The sequence below is a fragment of the Homalodisca vitripennis genome, chromosome 5 (assembly GCF_021130785.1).
Source record: "Homalodisca vitripennis isolate AUS2020 chromosome 5, UT_GWSS_2.1, whole genome shotgun sequence".
Taxonomy (NCBI): domain Eukaryota; kingdom Metazoa; phylum Arthropoda; class Insecta; order Hemiptera; family Cicadellidae; genus Homalodisca; species Homalodisca vitripennis.
Genome location: NC_060211.1, coordinates 24,255,233 through 24,280,054, shown reverse-complemented (window position 1 = coordinate 24,280,054; position 24,822 = coordinate 24,255,233). Strand labels below are relative to the sequence as shown.

General features: G+C 32.8%; 1 protein-coding gene across 2 annotated transcripts in view; it reads right to left on the bottom strand.

The window, feature by feature from the left end:
- Positions 1 to 808: 808 nt before the first annotated feature.
- LOC124361863 (laccase-2-like) overlaps positions 809 to 24,822 on the bottom strand; it is a 66,565-nt gene continuing 42,551 nt past the window's right edge. The window contains exons 1-6 of one of the 2 annotated variants that reach the window (XM_046815904.1): positions 8,764 to 8,851; positions 6,964 to 7,027; positions 5,528 to 5,922; positions 3,298 to 3,508; positions 1,498 to 1,772; positions 810 to 1,017 (exon numbers count right to left, since the gene is read on the bottom strand). In XM_046815904.1, the coding sequence (XP_046671860.1) occupies positions 838 to 1,017; positions 1,498 to 1,772; positions 3,298 to 3,508; positions 5,528 to 5,922; positions 6,964 to 7,021 (1,119 nt within the window). In that variant the 5' untranslated portion in view covers positions 7,022 to 7,027; positions 8,764 to 8,851 and the 3' untranslated portion in view covers positions 810 to 837. Of the gene's footprint in view, positions 1,018 to 1,497; positions 1,773 to 3,297; positions 3,509 to 5,527; positions 5,923 to 6,963; positions 7,028 to 8,763; positions 8,852 to 24,822 lie in introns of those variants that run through there. The other variant, XM_046815905.1, reaches the window with a different exon arrangement.

The following is a 24,822-nucleotide window of genomic DNA, read 5'->3' as shown; positions in this document are numbered from 1 at the left end:
TTTTTAGTTTGTATGTGTATAATCAACCGGTAGACAAGTAAAAATCATGAATATATGTTTTAAAGTGTATCTTCGTTATGTAAAAACAAGGACTATGGGACCTTTTGGCATTACTTCTTTTCTGCCAGCATTCTCACTGTTGGATTCCAAAAACTAGCCTCTTGCTGGACTATCCGATATTTCACGGAAAACGCCAGGGTTGTGTCTTATTTACAATGCTAATCGGCTCCTTCGCCCCCCGTTACTATTAATAGGTAATTGAGCGACCGGGTGGGATTACGGTGGAAAGGGTAACCTGGGAGAGAAAGAAACGAGGACAGTGTGAGCCGGTCACGGGCTTTCTTATACTAGGATGAACCATTTGGGGGGGGGGGTGGGGGGGGGGGGGGGTGGGGGGGGGGGGGGGTGGGGGGGGGGGGGGGTGGGGGGGGGGGGGGGTGGGGGGGGGGGGGGGTGGGGGGGACTGAAATGAATCAACATTTATGTAATATTGATTGAATTTAGAAGTAAGAATGGGGAGGCCGTTCAAATGTGTTGACAACGCTTTTTAGTCATTTAGCAAAGTTGTAAATTTACAGTTACAGTGTACATATATTGTAGTTCTTAAGAATTATGTGAGAATCCATAACTTCTTCATGAGGCAAACAAGAAATAGAAAAGAATTATGGTTACCTGAATTTATAATGTTTCAGGGATTGATTATGTTTACAGTGATATAAAAAAGGGAAAGTAATTGTTTTCAGTAAAAGTGAAAAAAAGGTAATTGTTGTTTGTGTTTGATAAACTTCAAAATGTAGAAATCTTATATATCTTGCTCCGTAAAAAATATATTTTTTCTTAAAATACCCCTCGGACAGACATATAAGACAGGACTAACAGAATGAATCCAATACCTATTTTGGGCTTGAAGTCTGATCCATCACTGCTGATAACAGTCAAGGTATGGTTGTCTATTGACAACTCTATAGGACAGTTCTGGACTCCAGCGTTGATCACACGGAATCTGTATCTCACACCCTGAAATAAATATTTAACTTATGAACACAACAAATAAGAGACTACACTATTTATTTTCACACAATTTCTTACATTCTAGTGTGTTTTGATTCAAACGGATACAGTAATTAAGATTTAACATTTTAGTATGTACAAACCATATTTGTAAAACATTTCTAACGCTGCAGAGGGCACAGGCTGGCTGGCTGGGTTACAACAGTTGCGATAACAGCTAAATGTATGAAACTGCAGTTGTAAGAGTTAAAACCAAATTTACTGATGAGACTAAACTACTATTGAGGTGGGTGTTTTTGGATGAATGCGATAAAAAGTTATATTAAATTTTGATAAAATTTGATAAACATATTATTTTTTCCAAAACTGCTTTATTTATTGTAATTTTTAATTCATCAATATATCTTGCATGAAAACGTAAAAATCTGCAGGTAACCTCGAAAATTCCTGTTATTTAAAGGAAATGCTGCAAGCTCAGCGACTTACCTGTCTAACTGTAAACACTTCTAGAGGAGTGGAGGTGACTTGCTGCGTGTCATTGTAGAAGCGTCCTTTGCCGTTGACCAGCATGGACTTGGGCTTGTTGTCACCGTCACTGTGGTAGTGAGCGGTAAACATGGCAACCCCCAGCTGGTGTGACCAGTCTAGTATTGAAACTGTGTGTTCAGACAGGTCCTCGTCATACAGCCCCAAGTGAGGGTTGTTACTGTCCGTCGTTCGGATGATCAGGCTTCCAAAATGTCCATCTCCTCTTTGTAATCCTGAAATGTCACGGATAATTTCAGGAATTAATATTTAACGAAATAGAATTGAAATATGAGTCATAAAGTAGATTTCTTATACTAAAGACGAATGAGGCAAATCAATCAGTTATGAATGTTAAGTTTAACTCAAGTTCACCTTCTTTCTATTGCAGTGTTTGGTATCTGACGCTGTCTCAGACTTGACTCATGGAATCTGGAGTCATGTTCTTCTGAAGAGAACATGACTCTCCAAAGAAAGTCGACGACGAAGAAGCTCAAAATGGACCTTTACATCCTTTTGACATAAGAGACACCTATAAATGGGTGAAGTGGCAGTCTCATCAGGTGCACAATTTAGTGCACTACGATGTTTCTGACATGACCTCTAAGTACGGTGGAGTAAAGTCTTAGACAGCGTCAGATACCAGACACTACAATAAACGGAAGGTGAACTAGAGCTAAACTCAACATTCAAATTGAATCAACCCTTCCCACCATAGCTATGTCATGTGCAAACAGTTATACTACTTGCAACCATGTGCCAATTTCAACTGTATAAGCACATAACCAAGTATTTTGTGAAATTGACAGAGGAATTTACCTAAAAAAAAATAAATAAAAGTTAAACCAGTGTCATCCAATTATATGAAGAACATTTTGCTAAAATAGGTGCAACTATTATTTATGTTTCCGAGATTGGTTTTAATGCATCATGCTAAATATTACCGGGAAAACATTATCGTTTGATAGTTGGAATTCTTTTGACAACCTACCATTTTGATCCCAACCAAAACTGGAGTGGCTGATATTTTGATTTCTTTCTTAGAGGGAATTCCTCCATGAGTTTCATGAAAAACTAAATGGTGTGTATATATGATGCAAAAGTTACCATACACTACCAACAAAAGCTCAGTTTCTAACCAAGATTACATGGTAAGACACACCGGTTTCTAATATCTGAAATATTTCATTTTAAAGTAATGTTTTTATGGCATTTAATCACAAACATATTATATCTATTTATAATAGATTATTACTAGAATAGCTCAAGTGTAACATTTAAGTTGAGGCAGTAATGAGAAAGATTTTCAATTACAGTCTTATGGTTTTGTACTCATGCTTATCATTTTTCAAAATGTATTTCCTACCACAGATAAAAATGTACTCACGCCAGATGAAGCTAAAGATTACATCCAAAAGCAGTCCTTTTAAAAGTTAGAAATGTGTACATTGTTATATAAACAAGAAATAAATATTCTTTGATTTAAAGAAATATGAAATGTTTTGGAAGCATGCAAAAACCTGAGAGAAAAAATTTCTATTTCAGACTATGTGTATTTCACACTAAAAATCATTTATGAAAATTTCTTTTGGATTCTTTTTTGTCCTCAGTCACTTCAAAAATTACATTCGTGTATCCAACAGAATAATACCAGAACATTTTCTTTGTGATTAAAAAGATAAACAATGTGTTTGGTGGATTGTGTTCCATTGGATGTTATTTTTACTCATCCAATGTATTTATATCACAAAAGGAACTTACCAGTGTGAGAGTGCCAGAAGTGTGTGCCAGGGTTGTCAGCAACGAATTGGTAGCGGAACACAGAGTTGGATGGTATCGGACATTGACTTATGAATGGCACACCGTCCATGTAGGGGGAACCTCTCTGGTGGTGGCCGTGCCAGTGGATACTCGTACCTTCTTCTGACAAATGATTGGCTACATCCACTATGATGTGATCTCCTAGGCAGACCTTATCAACACAAACAAAAAACAATCAGTTCAAAAACAATTAAAACAACAAAAATTACATAAAACAACAATTGAAAACAATGTTTTGTTCTCAATTTAAAAACAGATTTAATAAAATAAGTCCACATTTCTTAGAATGAAATAAATTTAGCTTTTCTCTTATAATCCTATAAAAAGTTAGTAAAACATTGAAAAAGTTATATGTAATTTTATAACATTTTAAATGAATGTATATGTTATTTTTAGAAAATTCTCATAATTAAAGCTGGTTATTGTGATCACACTCGTATTAATACAAAAAAACAGTAGAGGAATACTATACATGACATTAATGTCAAAACATACTCATTTCTTTTCTTATTTTTCGCAATACATGTTTCTTAAATAATACAGATCACTATGTATGAGATCTAAGATGTAGGGGTCAACTTTAAATTTGTCTTAACAGGAAGGTGGTCATGTGACATATTATTTAATATTGCCCTTTTTGCTAAAAAAATTATAGTACAATTTTATATTACACTATTACTAAACAAGAATGTAGCAATGAAAAAAATTTGGGGGGTGGAGTCAAGACAAGTGACATTTTCCCCAAGTGGACAGAAAGTAAGACCCCATTTTGTTCCTTAAAAAGTTCTTGACCCGTATCTGTGTTGAGAACAATCTTTAAAAATAACATGTCAACAATACTGAATTATTTAAATAATAATAATAGTTTACTAAAAAAGTAATTGAAAATTTAGGGAGGTCTGGACCCCTTGGATCCCCTCGCTGGCTACGTCCATGTAACTACATAAATACACATGTCATTTCCTCCAGTCATCTCTCATATACAGTACATACTGTAAACCATTCTTATCTTCAATTATTTTTCTTTGGGCTAGATTATAAGATGCCCTTTAAATTCTGTTTCAAATACTTATCATTCCTTGTGGAATGGAAACTTTTTTGGTGTACGATTTCAGAAATGTCATTTTATTAAAATTAAAATATCCAATATATTAATTTAAAACCAACAGCCTCTTTCTTCACTCAGTTTTATTAACGTATGCCAAACTTATGAAATGTCTTCTAAAGTTCATTTCTAAACACTCCCTTAAAAAATGATGTATTACAAGTGTAAAATCAAAACTTATGTTGGATATGTGCAATGACAAAACGTTCAATACACAAGGATGAAAAAAAGGTTTATTGTAAATAGATTTTTTTGTTATTTTCAATGTAGGAAAATAAAGTTATTCTTCACAGCAACTTAAACACTTATAAACTAAAATAAAATTTGGTGTTCCATATTAATTAGTATTCATAACATTGTTCCTAGATCTTGGAAAGGCTCTGCTTAATGTGTATGGACTAGTGGTGTGGGGAGGAACCTCAGCAAGTAATCTCCAGAGAGTATTGGTGTTGCAAAAGAGGGCTGTAACAGCCTTATCAGGGCTAGGCTTCAGGAAAAGTTGTAGAGAAGCATTTATAAGTCTGAAGATCATGACTGTAGTAAACATCTACATAAAAGTTCTAATGTATGCTGTTGGACAATCTTTGACACAAGGTAGAGATCTTCATGACTACAACACCTGATATAGCACAAGATACCATCTCCCAGCTCACACCTCTCCCAATATGAGAAAAAAACCATCTTTCATTGACATGAAACAGCAAAACGTACTGCCAGGGGAAAAAAGGAAATAACATCTCTCTGGAGGAAGATTGAAGAACACCCTTACTGATTGGTTAATAAGCAATCCATTCTACTCAGTGGGTCTATGAAAGAATACAATAAACCATTACTTGAACAATTTTGTTTTGTTTTAATTACCTGACACCATATTAGTACTTAATGTATTTGGAAATAAGGTGATTTTGTATTTTTATCTATTATACCACCTAAATGTTAGCCATATTTAAGTTAATGTGGTCTCATATTGAGTTTTGTAAAAAATTAGAACTGCATTGGTTCTAGAAAAAAATATGTGTTTGAGTGGAATAACTAAAAAAATGTATGACTTGGTGTGATCCTTACCTCTATGCTGGGACCAGGAAGCATTCTGTTGACAGTAATGATTGTCCGCTTTACACCATTTGCTGCGACACAGTCAGGCCTGAAGCAGTCGGAGGAGTTTTGACTGCAGTTGAAGCAAGCCTTGCTCATGGCGTAATACCACTCGACGGCAAAGTTGTAGTGGCAGATCATACGAGACCCTCCTTCCAGACAGGGACGGTGACAGGGGTGTGATGGCCTGTGAGCCCTCCAGGGTGGCGAGTCTTCCGGTTCTGGTGTCGTTATTCCTTCTGTTGTTCCTTCGTCATCAGTACTGGGGTCCGTATAGGGATCGGTTGCAATGGGACTGAATAGTTTCTCTATTGTCGAGATCTCATTGGAAGCCACATCAGGCGTCGTAGGCAGTGCTTCATTTTCTGTGAAATTGTCACAATGGTACATTAATTGTTACCTTTGTTATCAACGGCTCATAAAGAGCAGACCAATAAGTAACTAGATTAAAAAGTCGGGGATTATGTCCAACCCAACGATTAGGCTGGAAATTAAAATTAAGAGTAAAAAAATGTAGTAATAAAAAAAAAATTTTTGCATCCATATCTCTTTTTAAAGAAAAAATATTTAAATGAAACATTTGGATATTACTGAACTATAAAGAGAAAACAAACAGTATTTACTTAACATTATAAATAAAGAATCAGTCCGAGAGACTACTCGAGTGTCAATTTTGATTTGTAATACTGTATTAACAATACATTCGTAACAACGGAGTGATTATTGTGAATTTATTCACAATACCTACCTTCCTCCCACCTCTTCCACTGTACAAAACCACAGCTTCCACCACTCATTTGATTTATTGTATCTTGAAAATGTCATATTGTACCAGGTTGTTCCAATAATAGTCAGATGTTTAATATTTTATTTTTGACCTAGATTTTTTTTAGTTCTCAAGCTGATACACTTATTGCACAAGATTTATTAATATTATTTTCATAACCTTGTAACAAAAGAGTTTGAACTTTAAAAATCATGTTGTAATTAATTTTGATTTGTGCAAGATTGTTAATTACTTGTAAATTACGATTTACCTCCCTGATGACTAATGGTTCATATAGCATACAATATGAGGATGGGTGTAGCATATTGTATGCTACACCCATGAATATTTTGGAGCACATGTTGATAGTATGGCTATACAATTGTTGGGTAACAATCCATATCATATCTTGTGTTGACTTTTCTCTTACTTGTTCAAGCTTTGCTGGTTCCTCTCAATTTGTTAAAAAGTAATATTTTTGTTATAATATATTAACCGTTACATGAGTAGTCTCATATATCTGGAGTAAATAAGTTTTATTCCATTTACAGGATTTTAATAGAGAGTTTGGAAACAAATCTTATATACTAAGATTTTTGAGAGAACGTAAGATTAAGCAACTAGTTTGTGTAAATCTTACCTGCTAAAAAGAAGACTAAACTTGCTAGAAAAGCCACTAGTATTCTGGTAACTGCCATGCTTGACTGAAAAACAAAAAAGTCACATTTAAAAATTAATAGTGAATCAGTGTTGTACATATTTTAAAACGTTCATTTTCTGATATTCCAACTTTTTTAACCTTAAAGAATATGTACTGGCACCCTTAAATATGTAATCCTATAAATGCATAATTTATATTATTAATTAGATACTCTGTTGATATCACATTAATTTAAACATTTACTACTAACTTGATACAATTTAATATCATTGTGCTGTTTTGTCTGCTAGAAAATTTCACCACAGAAAGATTAAATAGTTTTGTTACATTTTAATTTGTACATAGTTTACATCACGAGTGAGTACTTCTACAAATGACCACATTTTTAGTAAATTCAAAATAAGAGTATTTTTTTTATTTCTTGTGATTGTTATTTTTTATAATTATTTTTAAAATAATGATTTGTGTGGATAGCTTTGTTATAGATAGAAATCTATTTAAAAAAAGAGAGTAAATGTCAGGTTTATAAATATAATTTTGTTTGTACCCCACTAATTACATTAAACAAAAGACATTTTAAACAATCGCTATAAAGTTGTCTGAAAGTGAAAGTTTTGTTATTTTTAATACTAATTTAGAGTTGTAGTCAAAATTTACTTGAAAATTTTGTACCTTACCAAAAATTACAAGAATAAATATAACTTAGTAAAATTGATTACAGTAGTGTACTGTATATAAGTTATTCAGTATGGCGATAATGCAAGTACATTTAAATACCGATATTCACCTTTCTAAAAAATACCAGAAGAGAACATCAAATCCTTTAAAATTGTAATTTTTCAATTAAAATTATCCATATTATAGAAAAATTAAAAAAATAACGTCACATATTTTTAATTTTATAATTATATGGGACTACAAAACTGTACTTTGTAAAAAGGTTGAGATTTTAAAATTGAATAACCATACGTTGATTTAATACCAGTTATATAAATTAATGACTCCAACTAATGTTTACTCATTTATGTTTGATATAATCATAACTACAACAATGCATTGCATTCTACAAATAAATGATAAAAAGTTTGATTTAATATATAATTAATTTAATTTTAAATAAATTGGATAAACAATCATTGAACTGAAAATTTTAATTAGAATTTTATATTAATTTTTTTAGACTAATATTTAAAATATTGTAAAAATAAAAATATGAATGACTAATTTTAGGACACAAACAAGGCTAAATTATTTTTTTACATTTAAAAATGCAAAAATGTGTAGATATTGTTAATTGAACAGTATACACATCTGAAAAGTGTAAATAATGATTAAATAAAAACATTGTTTATAAAAGAGAATTACTTATTAATCTAATATTTTATCTTTGATAATAATTATAGTAAAATTAGTCAATAAAATAATTTAAAAATCATTTTATACGATTATGGTAAATTTATTATTTGAGATTGAATACTTCAAGCCTAATTATAATGATATGGTACTTACTGGTAATGTGAATTGATTAAAAAAATCAAGATGTAATTCTAGTGGCTATTTAAAATATTTCTAATGCACACTAATATCCAGAAACACAATTAATTTTTACAATTATTTATTAAAAAAATCGGTAATATGAACATATAAACAAAAAAATTTTTAGTTAATTATTTAACATACACGTTTGTACTTAAATTCCTGCTGCTCTAAACTTTAAAGTTGTAAACCTACTCACAAGACGTGCAGTAACCCGAGCGGGTATTAGGTCCCGGCACTCACCTAGTATCGAGAGATGAAGCACGGTGTGCAGTGGGAGGTAAAGTGACCCAGAGCTCTGGAAGACCGACCGGTATATCAGACGAGGGATTCCCTGGTCAGGGACCGTGGGCCTGCCTTGCCCTTGACAGTAACCTATCGCTACACCCCGTCTACGTCATCGGCAGGACGTTCGTTGCCCCCTGGTCCCTTTTCCTCCTCGAGAAATTGGTGCGAACAGTCGAGTCTGCAGCGGAATCTTGCCGCGAAGGTCACGGTCACTTCTACCGTAAACACTCTCGCGGCATAATTAATGCCCTACAGCCCGACTCAGTTGATAATACCGTATGATTCAGAGTCTTTTATTAAATTGCCAGATGAATGAGCCGGTCCAGCCTTGCATTTTTTTAGCGAGAAAATTCTCTGGAATCAAGTCACTGATGAGTTTCCTATTTTTTGACCTTAGCGACGCGGTGTAAGCGGTTTAGAGAAATTAGTTCGGAAGCGAGACACCGTTTTGGCCTCACAACGATGACTCGGATCTGTAGAAATACACCGGTTTCTGTTGAAGATTAATCATTCACTAAACGCAGAATGAGTGGTTGTATAGAAATAGAATGGAATCCTGCAACAATTTGTGGCGAGTACCTAATGAGACTCAAGAATTAATACTCCAGAAGTTTTCGAACGATCGAAATAGAATAGTTAGGCTACAAATAGTTCATATACGTCACAGTTACTTGATAATTTAGAGTATGCTAAATTAGGAAACCGTTATCGTCCATCGAAGGACTGTGAACTCTATTGATTTTAGATTTTTTTATACGTTGATGGAACTTTTTCGTGTTCTAGGAGGGACTGGATCCTCTTTTGCATAGGTAAGATACCATATAGTGTTGCGATGTCTTGAGTGAAATCTCTACGTGCTGTCTCAGAAACGAATAGCATTAAAATCTCCCAGCATTAATTTTTTATTCTACCACCCGCGGCTTCACACGCAATTTTAAAAATTGAAGACCAATGCTGTCTTAGTGAAAGTATATAATATGATGGACCCTTACAATTTTTAAAAATATAAGGGGCATATCAGGTACATATTATTACAGTATGCAATGGTCGATAGATTCAAAACGTTAATACAATCTTGACTGGTTCTATTTTAGGTTTTTTCTGTATGAATAAATACAAAAATAACTATGTCCACATAGTCTTAAAGACCTAATTTGATAAAAAAAGTGTCAACTTCCGATGTTTAGATTAATTTTAGATCTAAGGTATTTCAAGTACCATAGTTGAGTTTGACTTGTGGTCCGGTCAAGAAAATGTATACCAACAAAACCCAACTTCGCTTAAAATCTTCTACCTTTAACTCTTCTAGTTTACTTTCTGTCTAAGATTTTTCAAATGCTATAGTAGTTTGCCTTTTGCCCTGATAAAGAAAATAAATTATATAACTTACTTTCGACTGAAACGTTACAATCTTATAAGTTTAACAGTGGATTTAGAACATTGTGATCGGATTGGAACTAGGGCTTTAATATTTCAAACATTAGCAGTGGTAGTTGACTTCTTACACTTAAATCTGCTACTTCGGTCTATAAAGGACTTTGTTCGGTCACAAATTAGATGTAAAATCTGTGTAAGTGAAATAACTTGAACAAACATAACAAAAGGGAACAAGCCAAACGCCTTGAGAAAATGTGTATATTTAAGTCCAAGGATTTTGGTTGAGCTGAGAATAAAGAGTGTAAGCCACCCATATACACATTTTGTTATAATTGCTTTGATATAATTTTTTAAGGGTATCAAATTATTACAGTGCACATCTTACTTGTATTGACTGAATCTTTAACATCATCACGAAAACATCCTGTCTCCTTGACATCAAATATATCAATGATAACGTAGTTTCCTGAACGTGAAACGTCATTGGTAATCAGCGATGAGTGACTCTTAATAGTTAATATCATAGGAAATTGTTGTGTATGGGTTATGAGTATTGTGGGTTATTAGTCATTTTCTTCAGGTGTCGCAATGTTTTATTAATATTAATGTTCGTGATTTGTGAGGTATCAGAGTTTGTCCATGTTGACATATTTGTTCCGTTTATTACGATGTTTTGACATTTTCAGTTATGTTAAGCATTTAGGCTTATACGGCATTTTCATGTTAAAAATGTCTCACTAGTTACAAATCAAAGACATTGTTTCCTTGTTATCACTTGTATTTTTCCACCGGGTTTCCTACTATTAATAACAATTGCGTCACCCATTATCATAAATATGGAAAGTCGTCTAAAGTGTTATATTAATTGAAGAGAACTTGAAGTACTAGTCAATTATACCAAATTAAACAAAAACATACAAACAAAAAAGTATACCTAAAGTTGACTCCTCATGACAAAATACATGTAAAAACTACTAAAGATGATAAAACAGGATTTTAAGGGCTGTCCAACATTGAAAATTCCCAACCCCCCCCCCACTTTCCCCATTTTTGATTACATACTTTATACGCTCATTACAATGGTATGCAGCACAATATTATTTAATTTCCAAACCCGAAGAAAAATACTTTATCAAAGCTTGCAGCAACGTTTAGAGCATTTTATGTGAAGCATTCGACTTATATAGTACAGATCTGTGTTTCTACAGTACTACTACAATATTACAGTTATCCCACTGTAAAAATTGTAAATGCGTAAGTTTGGATGTTTGGAGGTTTGTCCTCGAATCACGCTGAAACTGCTATACGGATTGTGCTGAAATTTGGAACAGGTATAGCTTTTGGTCTGAATTAACATTTAGAGTGCTTTTTACCACTCATAACACATTCATATCACCAAGTAAAGTCGAATTCAAATTGAAAAATTAGTTTGTTTACATTCAGATGTTATGATAAGAACGAAACGTAATAACGTTTCATAATTCAAATTAAACTGGCACTAAACAGCTGTTGACAGCTATAATTCGACAAACTTTCTGAAACACCTGTTTACATTGCTAATGAAAATAAAAAGATAATGGCGGGCGACTTATTATGCCAAAACACCGGGGGTGAATTTAAACGACCAGAACAGACCCATATTGACCGCAGCAACTTTTTAGTTGTACGATACACTTTCGTCATTGGGATAAAAAGGCTAACTCTTATTGTTACTGAAGCCATCGAAGAACTTCAATAAATTGTCATGGTGAGGGAGGGAAATACTAATCTTATAAAAGCTGTTTTACTTTACGACTTCAGGATCCCAAACCTCTGTTCTTTGAACTTAAATCTAAATTGGATCAGGAGATTGGAATAGCTTTGAGTGACTATCGATTATCTCTAGACTGTTTATTATGTCATAGAAAAAGAATACATAGATATATTGTCCAGTTTTCAACAGAAAATTGCATGCGAAGCCGCGGGTAACTGCTAGTACTATATAATATCAAAGCAGTATACTTATATAATAACGCTGACAAAACAGCTAAGGCGGTAGAATAAAATCTGACTCATCAAATGAAAAATAATGAGGAAGACAGGATATGCTATATATAATAAAGCTGATAGTAAAGTTGTGATTGTCATCAGACCTTCCCATTGTGGTGAAAGAGGATTTTCAGTTCGAGGCAACACGAAACATTCTTTCATTGTTGGTTTTTATTCTTTATGATATGGTTGAAGCTTTTAAAACGCAATTATTATTCCTTACATCATGGTCGGTCAATTTTAAATCACATAAACTTCATTTCATATAGCTTCGTGTAATAATAATGACTTACCAAGTTACAATTTATAATTATAATTTAACAATGAAGCCCAATAATAATAACCATTAAATTCAATAATTTCATATATACATAAATACAGTCAATGTATGAATTTAAACATTAATCTTAGTTTACAAATTGAGGGATTTTTATCTTGGTTGTATCTAAAGACCCTGTAATTATTTAATGCCAACGCTATGTAGTCTTTCTCTTAACAATTTTATTCCTGGCAGTTTTAATCGTAATTGCAAGCATAGCAGTGTTACTCTAATTTACTTACTTTGAATATTAACAGTCTGAGTCTGCGTCACGGTATATGTTTTGACATTTTTATGTCAAATGCTATTTGTCGATTCAATGTTCTACATTTTTTTACAATACAGTACGCAACATGATTTAGGATACAAACCTAGACGTTCACCATTTCATCATAAAATAAACATTACATTCATTAACAATTAATAAAAATTGCTTACCAATTTTTGATGTCCATTAGCTTACGAATCATAGGTAAACAAACCTAGTCGCAATGTTTACTGATTAATAAACTTAGGTTTAAGGTATCCATAGTCCCATATACGAGTAATTTGTGTTCAATACTACGAAAAAATTCGACAGAAAATGAGCCATATATTGCATTTTTTAATAAATGATATCTCAAAAAATAGTAAAATATAGCAAGAATATGGTTCGACGTTTTGCATTATTTTTATAAGAAATCAAGTACCCTTAGTACACTCGAATCGTAAGATAATCGAAATGTTTTCATTATAGTTAACATAAAAATTCTAAAAACAATGAATAACTCTTTGAGAACGAACCAATTATCCAAGACCACCTCCAGGTTCAAACGTTTACACGCGAGCAGGTTGAGAAGGTTGTCGGGACACGATTGCACAATATGTTTTAACATTGAAATTAGTGCGTTTTAGATTAAATAAAAGTTCAAATAGCAGCAGGTTAAGTTTGTGGCATATGTGTGTGTGTGTGTGTGTGTGTGTGTGTGTGTGTGTGTGTGTGTGTGTGTGTGTGTGTGTGTGTGTGTGTGTGTGTGTGTGTGTGTGTGTGTGTGTGTGTGTGTGTGTGTGTGTGTGTGTGTGTGTGTGTGTGTGTGTATGGTGTTCACAAAAGGATGCCATAAACTTCTGTGGCTGATATACGCATGATTCCAAAAACCAAATATTTTGTAAACGTAGGTCGAGAAATGGTTAAAATTTAACCGCTAGCCACCATTTTGTCTTTGTTGTAAAAAGTTTAGAGGTACGCTTGCACAAGCCGTTGAGTAACAAACAGTCACAGTTGAAAGGCATTCAGCTGCTGTTGATTGCTACTGCTTATGCAAGCGTACCTTTAAAGTGATCGTGCTTGTTGTGTTTGTCATAACTTATGTTTTTCCCTCTTTTTGGCATAACCTATATGTAAAGTTTGGTACCTTCACTAGTCCTAGAGACAATATGTTTTTATAAAACGTACAAAATGGCGACTAGCGGCTAAACGAAACATTTCTCGACCTATGTTAACAGAACATTTTTTTGTTTGGAATTATAATACTATCTGCCACAGAAGTTTGTGACATCCTTCTGTAACATTCTGTATATATAGAGATGCATTTGAATATGTTTATAATTATTAATATTCAAACTCTTTGTTTATTTGGTCCTGTCCTAGAAAATTGTGTTATGGGTGTCTAATTTTTATGAACACTGTCTTGTTATATTTTTTTCCGAAACGTCTTGTCAAAATCTATGGAGGTCCATATAGCATACGTTTAGTTTTAACATTCTGTTACCATTTTATCTATCAATGAAATGTATATACTTTTTTTTATTTCACACATCACAACAAATATTTGGATTCCACGATTCTTACGAGGGGGCACAAACTATTATTATACATAATGGGAAGCCATCTTACAAAATATTGTGATTTTTATCCCAGAGTCAGCTCTTTCGTTGCTGTACTAGGGGACACATAAGGTATTTATGTATCTTAGAGGCCAGTGTTCCAGGAAAGCATACTAAATAGGAAATCCTGGTGATATCACGTTGTATATTTTCCTTATTTTTAGAATGGTATGTGGAATGCACCATCATTTCCAGATCGAAAAACACTCTTTTAGTGTGAGTAAAATTTCAGTTTTATGAATTCTTAACTTTTGCAAAGAAAATTGCAAAATTGTGATTTATTTATTGTATACGGTTAACACCATTTTATATTACATGATAAATTTACAGTTTGGATTCAGATGGCTAACAATACAGGCATCTAATTCTATGTATATGAGGTTACCTCCGCCCTTATTACTATTAAATACATACTCTTATAGACCAAACACAAATTAACAGACCATGCAATTGATTTAAATAAATAATTCAAAAGACGTACAACTTGTGCTAAATCATTACAAGTATTAAGAAACCTTATTATATTATAAATATATACAGAAATGGTTCTAATCAACAGGCAAGTTCAAAATATGTCTACACTCTACATATTCCAGAATAAACAGATCACCATTCAAAAATAAAACTTGGAGAGTTCCTTTTTAAAAGTTACCTCAGACATAGTAAAGAAATCAATGTGATCTGGTAAGCTATTTCCCAGGCGGTGAAGACGTGGCACTGAGCTGTGGTAAGAATACAGAGTCTGACAATATTTCCTCTCAAACATATGATTTGTTCTGGCCAATCTTGAGCAGCGAAAATCTATTCTCCCAAGTAGATCAGGAGAATCCACTGAAGATGTAATAATCTTTCGGAGAAGAAGTAAATCATTGATCCTCCGCCTGGTGCTCAGAGATTGAAGACCAAACTGATGGCTGATGTCATCCAAAGGAACCTCCGCATAATGAAAGCCAAGTTTCATTCCTAGAACTCGAAGAAACTTCCTCTGTATGCTCTCAATGGAATCAATATGGCCTATCTGATATGGCGACCACACAAACCATGTCATTTATTTAGCATGACAATGATTTGTTGTCTTCATTATGTATCACACGTACTGAGAACGAATATAGTTCTGAGGAATTATTTGATGCTTTGATCTTTAAGCTTTTAATATAAATAACTATAAACATAGTCTAATGTATTTATTCAAGGTGTTCACAAAAGGGTATCAAAAACTTAGGCCGAGAAACGAGTCATTTAGCCACTAGTCGCCATTTTGTATTATTAAATAAAAAATACATTATCTTTAGAACTAGTAAAGGTTCAGATACCAAACTTTAAACATAGGTTATGACACATAAGAGAAAAACTAAAATATATAATTTTGTGGTTGTGGCGCAACAGCTGATATCTCTCAACGAAGGCTGTTTGTTACTTCTGGACTGTGCAAGCGTATCTCTAAACGTTGTACAAAATATACAAAATGGTGACTAGGGGTTTAAACGACACATTTCTCAACCTATGTTTACAAAAGATTTTGTGTTTGGTATCAAGAGTACTGTCAACCACAGAACACCCTTTTGTGAACACCATGTATATGTATACATGCCACAGAATTGAACTTGTATTTAACCTAAAACGCACTACTTTCAACATTGAAACACATTGTGCCCTAACGGTACGCTTGAACAAGCCGGAAGCAACCAACAGCTGATGCTTTCCAACTGCCTCAACTAAATAGAAATGACAATATACTTCTGAATATGGAATGAAGAGCTGTTTTGGTAACAATCAAAGTTGCGGGCAAGATAAATAGGACGGGTTTCCCATGTTAAATATCTACAGTCCTCTGATTCCCATGTCAGATACGACTGGAATGTCCGAGGTCCGGCCATTGATGACTTACATCTGTATAATGGGCTTACCAAGCACGCAATCAGCTTGGTGATTTACCCATTAGAGTGTTCAAAATAAAGCTATTTGTGTTTCACAAGTTAATTCATGTCATAAACTGTGTATTTATTTATTTTGTTAAGCACTTCAAATGCATTTAAAACTCCTTTTATATTGTACTCCGTTTTTCTTTTCAGCTACGCATAAGCGCATAATTTGAATCACAATATTTCCGACCTGTCGAACCTTATCGTTAATGAGTTAAAATTCTTTGTTTGAAGTTTGTTTTTTATGATGGAAGGATTGTGAAGGAAACAGGATTTTCGGACATTTGCCATCGTTTAGTGATACAAAAAATCAGTAACACTACGTTTCGAGATCTGCAATCTGAGCTCTTCTTCAGGTAAATAACCTAACCAATAATTACAAACTAGGTTAAAATAAACAAATCATAATAGAACATTGTGACACGTAAATCAGGGATCACAACCACCATGTTGTGTGTCACTAACTCTAAAACATGAATTTAATAGAATAAAAAAAAACACAACATTAGTTATTCAAACTTAACTACAGAATGCAGGCCACAATAGGTCTGTACTCGTTGACCAACCACCTACGACTGACCAGAGGCGAATAGTAAATGGCAATCGTCACGGCAGAAGCAAGATGACGGCAAAAAAGGAGGGAACAGGAATTAGCCTTTTTTATTATTAAGTTAAAAATAGAGTTAAAAGGTTTTATCCGGAGTAGTTTAGTCATGTTTCACGAGTTTTATTATCAACGTCGTACCTTGAAATTAGTGGAAAATGAGTAAAGGTCATGTGACTAACAAAATAAAAGGACTGGAACAGCTCTGTAATAAGAGCACCCTAATCCAAACTACATTTTTTTTGTTTTGATTTTTTAAAATTTTAAATTACGTTTCACAGTTACAAAAAATTAAATTATTGAAATTTAGAAAGCAAAACATATTTGTACAGCAATGAAAGCACGTTTGGTTCATTGACTATATTTGGAAAATACTGATCAGGTGACACAGTCTTGCTCGACATTCTCACTCAAAAATTTGGAATTCTGCTTAAATATTTTTACCGGATTGAAAACTGTATGATCTTTATACATCATAGTAGCAGCAACCAAAGGGATATTTTGTATTATGATGTCTTAATATAGAAAATTTAAATATGAAATTATTTTTGTAGAAGGCCAAACTCGCTTGAAGCAACACAGTGTTTATTTATTTATTTTCAACGGTATACCATTTTACAATGTGAGAAAAAACAGAAAGAAAAGAGTTACAAGATTGCTACCACTAGTTTTAAACATCATGCCTTTTCACATTAACAGTGTGTGAATGTCTTATAAACTAGAAAATATAAACTCCACAATTTTATCCAAATTATAGAATGAAAAGTACAACTATAGTAGGTGTATGTGCAATGCACAGGCCCAAAAAGGTAAAACGAACAAAAATATCGCATGTAAGTAACACAGTTTTGAACCAGAGTTTAGAAAAAACAAGAATAACACTGAAGTAATCTTTGAAAAATACAGTAACAACTTATAATTAATTGTACAACAAGAAAATAACAAGAATATACTATATAGTGCAATAACAATAATATACTTGAAGTAGAAACCGCAGTTTGAGCAATATTTATGTCACTATTCGCTGCTATACCGCTCCAAGATCGACTACGCGGCAGCCAACCTGAAGGTAGGGAGGGGGCTTCATGTTAAAAATGCCTCCCATCATGTTTAAAATGTTCATGATGTTGTGAGGCTAAAGGTTGACGATGCTAATAAACATTTGTATACTAATTATGTGGCGTTGGCTTTATTTATATTTTTTAACGTGCAAATGTGTTAAATAGCCTGAAAGGAGATTAAGTTAGATGATGGCTAGGAAGGCGATTCTAATTCAGGCACCGACTGTAATCTGCGGCGACTCATTATCATCAACGAGATAAACTGCTCCAGGATACTCTGACCTCAACCGTGTCCAGCGGTCATTCTACAAGATTGTCCGGGATCTATTGTAGAATTCTGGGATGCCCAGCTGACTCACGTGTCCTACCTCATTGTGCTTCCCATCGCTCATGAAGACATAAATAATGTACCCGACTCACTCAGGTGAATCGTTCCAGTGGCTCCATCTGTCATTATTATTGAATCATTAACGTCAGTTCTTGGGCGCACGCTTTTCCTTTGAACTGTTTAATAATTGCAACGCACGATTTGCAACATTATCGTGAGGAGTCTTTTGTTTAAAAGTGCAGTTTATCTAAGAAATGACAGCCCTTATACAATCAGTCTTACTTCATACGTTAATATCAGCATATCTTATTGATGTTGCTTTTCATTGTGCAGTTATGGGTTACCATAAAAATTGGAATTGAAGTTGATTCTGAAAGGTTTACTTTTTTGGATGGAACTAAATAAGCCTACTATATGAACATTTACTTATAGTGATACAGCATAACCCACAGCCTATGTTTCGTATACATATTGTCTTTGTTTAGTTAGGTGAGACGATGTTAGTGATACTATAAATAATAAAAGCATTTTTTGTTTGAAGTTTGTTTCTGACGATGGAATGATTGTGAAGGAAACAGGAGATTTATTGTGACCTGTATTCTGTAGCTCAGTTTTTATTATTAGTGTTGTGCTTAGTTTTTTATTAAGTGCATGTTTTAGAGTTGGTGAAGTTGACACACAACGTGGTGGTTGTGATTCCTGACTTAAGCGTATCGCAACGCTCTGGTATGATTTGTTTATTTCAACCTAGTTTGTAATTATGTATTAGGTTAGTTATTTACCTGAAGAAGAGATCAGATTGTAGATCTCGAAACTTAGTGTTACTGATTTCTTGTATCACTGAGCGATGGCAAATGTCCGGAAATATCCTGTTTCCTTCACAATTAAAACATAGTGTGGAGTTTCACAAGGTTTCATACTTGATCCGTTTTTATTTAATATTTCTACAAGCGATATTTCGAGTATTCGAACAGTACCAGCGGATACATATGTACGATTGCGGTGATCTGTTTATTCCAAACTGGCAATGTGCCCTAATCCTCACGATTCTTGCGTAAACCAATAGCGAATACCTTCGTGAAGCCATTGGAAGCATTGCAAATTAAGCTAATTATTACCGATCAATGAATTGTTCCCATCCCCATGAAAGTATAATTCTCTTATTGCGAAATCTCTTTGTTTAATTGCTGCTTTCACAGGTGTGTAAACAAGCTATATATAAATGTCTAGAATCTCGATTAAGTATACAGGGTGTTCCACGAGTAACCTGACAAACTTCTCAGGTGGTTTCCTCTCTTCAAAATAATGAAAAATTTCATATAAACACATATCCGGAAACGCGTTTTTAGCGAGCTACGGCTAGCGAACAGTTTCGCCCGATTTTCTCGGAAAGGACGGAAATAAAGCGAACTGGAGTGTTTATGACGTAAAGATAGTTGTTAAATTTATTGGATTTTTTGTAAAAAAGGAACTGAAACATTGAATAAAATACTTCCCAGACCTGTAAGACTATCCATTTATGAGATATCAGACAAACTATGCAAAATTCGTTCTCGAAAACCATGATTTGTTTAGATTTGAAGTACATTAACTTCATTAAATGGGAAATAAACACGCTACTTTTTAACAAAAACTTTTAGATAATTTAACTCAGAAGAAGAATAATGTAAAATAGGCTAATAATAAACAAACACAGAGTTAAAAAAATAATCCTTAATTAAAACAACACATACGAGAAATAAGACAGAAAATGCAATCTGTCCACACGTTCTTCGGAAAAACAAAACATTTTAATTGCTGATATTTGCCAATCTTTTATTCCAATTTCCATACTTTATAAATGGTGTTCAAAATGATTTCCTTGATAATTTATGCACAATCTAGTGCGTTTAACGAAACCACGTGTAGCTTTTCTGATAGCATCTCGGTCGTTCTTAAGTGTTTTGTAGAGAAAAATATTTATAAGGTAACAGTAACTTAAAATTTGTTTCTATCAGTTTGCAGAGTTTTTCTCATGCACACTATTTAACACATAGTTTAGTAAAAGGTAAATAAAATCCTCTGATTTCGCCATTTGGTATACATATATTCAAAATGTATTAAATTTTGCTACATTTATTAAATTTCGTTTCCTTGAATGTTTTGATACGATGGGCTGATTCATTTGGCCTTTGGAAGAGACGGGTCTACACAAACTTTACGGATACAGAGAAACTACTAATCCTTGCCTTGATAGAACGCTCAGGGTTCCATTCCTGTATTGCAGTTCCAGTAGTAGCATCAAGGCTCTGGTGACGATGATAAGTTTACCAGAATACTTCACACTCATGTGCAGAATCATCAGACAGCAACGTAGTCAGCTACAGTTATTTAAATACAATGTCGTCGAATAAGGAAATATTGAGCGTATTTACCATCAAATTCCTGAATTTTTGTTTAGCTTTCTCTTTCTCTCAACTTTCTTTTGGACTCTCCTTAACCCCATGCTGTACGATTTTGATTAGCATCTGTCTTAATCTATTTGTTTAATAATTTATAACCCTCTATGATAATATTCATCAAATATTATTACCTTCCATGTATCAGTAGCCTGATTTTAAAAATAATCCATGATTAAATTCAAAAGATGCTATTTTGACCTATTCCAAGAGAAAGCTCAGCTGTTAATATAAATGTAACCTTCATTTTCATGTGGAGTTAGTTAATGATCCATAATGTGAAAGATTAAAAGTTAAAATTAAATTAAAGATCGAAAATTAAACTTAAAGTGTATACTGCCAGAAAATATGTAATATGCTTATGTATTAAAGTGTAACACATTCGTTTACCTATGTGATGTTTCATTATTCGTTCGTCTAAATTCACGATTTTTAAATCTCCAACAGTTAGTATATTATCAATCAATTGGTTACTCCCAATAATTTCCGTAGAAGTCCAAAGAAGCAAGTATGAAGAAAAGAAGAGTAATTGATTATTAAGATTATTATGTATTTAATTGAAAGAAATTACCTTTACAATAAATTATTCTGAAGGAAATGGAGATAAAAATTGCTTTTTCTTTTGTTCGTTATGAACAAAATGGTTATTTACAAACCAGGTTTATTTAACATAATAATTATTATTAATATATTAATTACATAATTGATATATTATTTGTTATTATTTATTATTGTTATTATTATTAATCGTTCAGTATTGTTGGTTAATTTGTAATTTTCTTGCTATTAATGTACGGCTCGGCCTATTAATATTATATATAAATTCAAAAATTTAAATTCTTTAGATGTTTTAAATAACAATATATCAGTAAACCAATAAACCCGATATTATTCTTCATAAACCGGGCGATACAGTGATTCAATTTTATTTGGACATCAGTAAAATCACTGAAATAACTACAAAAACGTGTAAATTATGTAATGACATGGTATACTACAATAAACTAAAATTCATTATTTATATTAACTTAAAAACACAATTAATATAAATGAAACAATTTTTTCATTTCAAGATTATTTGGCCAGATTTTAGTAATGAAATAGTTTGAGAAACAAATACTATTATCGTTGTAATCTCTAAGCACGACGAATCATATTTAATCACTGATTTTGTGTGCATTTTGGTGATGAAGGAAGTTTTTGTTGTTTGGCTGCAATATTCGAGTGGACGGATCCCCCCAAAAAATATAATTTTGATAAAAACCTAATTATTTATTTAGGTTTTGATTCAATATTGTAATTAATTTTGAACTAAATTTTGATTGAGTGAGCTTCAGCTAACTATTTTTTAAGAAAGACAAAAAGTTTGTTACAAATTTTTTATAACACCTTGTAGGTAAACCCTCTGAAAGTCAAAGAAAAGATAATCCTGGTGTGTAATTTTATATTTTTTAAAACACACCATATTGTTTTATGTCGCTCAGACAGTTGGCTCCATTTAACTCAATTGATCACTAATCGCGCTTGAAGTGGTATCAGTTTTTTTCAAACCTATCCAGCAATCACTTCTGGTGGTATGTTCGAGGTGAACCGACACGAAGTAAACGCGGCAATTTTCAGTTATATGATTTGCAACAATTTCAGCTTACGTGTTTACGGAACAAGGTAACACTTTATATGTAAATTGATCAAACTGCTCGCCGCGCCGCTGACTTGCTTTCCGTACACAACTCGAGAGCAGACCTGCGTCCGACCGGCAGGAGATGATGACTTCCCCGAACACTCAAGGGTCAGCATCTACGTCAGAGAGATACAAGAGTTGTGCCATCCGGAACTGTTCAATGGCCGTCATACCACAGAGCGGGGCTCATTTTGTATAGCATAATAAGTAGATGAGAACAATAGTGGGTTTAAATATAACGTCTTCTACGCACACTGAGAAGGTTGTTAAACAACATGGTACTGGATATAGCAAACTTTAGAACATGCATTGTGGAACCTTTTAGTACGGTAATTGTTTAGTGCGTACAGATTATGCTGACACCCTTAAATTATTGTCAGAATGTAAATCCAAAATGAAACGTTACATAAAAACATTGATTTAAATATAAAATAGTAAAACGTGATATAAAATCAGGTGTTCCACAGGGTTCTGTTTTGCGACCACTATTATTTTTTATTCATATAAATAACAAAACAAGTACCGTACTTCAAAATCTCGTTTCTTTTTGCTGATTACACTTAATTGTTATACATTGTTGTTGTTTATTGTTATTTTTTAATTGACATTGTTAAATGTAGTTCTTATCTCAAGAAAATATAAACCTATTAGACATTGATTTATATATTAACATAAATTTATAAGCGCAGTGGTTTAATGATAGTGAGTGATAGTAAATGCCTTTAAAAACAGTTTATGGATAGAATTTACCATTTATAATAGAAAAATATATAACAAATGTTATGTAAAATGTGTAAATAAAAAGAAATCGAACGAAATAATTAAATTAATTTATTCAGAATTTCAATAGACTAAAAATTACATTTTAAACATCATATTCAACTAGCCAGTATAAAATTGGCTCTAGAAATTCATATTTTGGGGACGATTATAAAGCATTTTGTGGCACAAATGAAACAATATTCCTTAATAGTTACAACCTTATTATACATGCTGTGATCATATGGAAATCATCAAGTTTCCACAAAAAACTAACATTTACATTAAAAAAAAAAACGATATAATTAACTAACTACCACGAACTAACTATTAAACTTACTATTTATAGAAAATATAAAAAAATTCATTTTTAAGTAAGAAAATATTTACATTTCTCCTTAATATAGCGGAAGCCATAATTTATGTAAAACTGTATATAGAATTGCCTTTTTATATTTACAATAAAATTAATATATTTTATATTAATAATAAATATGTCTTCAAATAGTCTGTTTTGATACTTTTTTAAATTTTAATTGTTATGTAGTCTAAGTTACTTTAAATTTTTTTGCGGACTAAGCAGTTGACAAAAAATATTGAAATTGACTTTTAACTTCCGAAAGTTCTAGTAAGGAATGACGCCAAATATTATTGAATGTGTACCAAATATTGCTCGAAACTGGAGTCATGCCATAACCTATTTCGATTTAAAACGTGTTAAAAAAACTTAAATTTCTATAACATTTACAGCTTTATAAAATTGGGCCGTATACGTGAAATGTCTGTTACTGAAATTGTATGATTTTCTGGACTGATTTTGTATTATTTTTTTTTGAATATATGAATGTTTTGTCTGTCAAAGATTACTATTTTTACCTCTAAAAAATATTTTCGCAAGGCGTACTAGGCGTATAGCAGTAGATCAACTGTTGATAATATTCATTTTTATTACAACACATTTGGTACTTGATCGAGTTAGTAGCATACGAAGTTTCCATCGTTTATAATTATAATCTAGAGTCTGCTTATTTTATTTACTTATGCAGCTTTTAGATTTTAAGAATTAGACTTAAAACATCTAATTTAATGTAATGAAAGAGAGTTGCTAAAATAAGAATATAAGTTTGCATTCCTAACTGTTGCAAAGTGTAGAAGTTCATAGTGAGAATTTTCACCTTAAATTTCCGAGCAAGAATACAGTATTCTACAATAAAGCCCTGTCCACCCAGTTCATTCAGCCGTGAAAAGTCGGCAACAGCAACACAGGATACATGCACCTTTCTTACTATAATTTTGTATATTTTTATCGCTTCCTGTCTTTATTGCAGTTTCGTGTACATTTATTTCACATTCCTGCTTATTTTATTGACTTATGTAGGCCTAGTAATTGTAAAGAATATCAAACATTTGATTCCAGTTATTTTATTTCGAAAATAATTTCTTGAAAACAGCTAAGCGTAGTCGACTAAAACATTTAAAATCTGACTTCTTCTTATGTAAATTAGTTGCCTTAAAATTAATAAATAGTTTAATTATGGTGAACTGCTTCTTTTTTATATAAAAATGAGAGGCCGATCCCTGTTTAAGCCTTATTCTGTCCGTCCTCATGGGCCACTTGGCTGTGCGAGGAT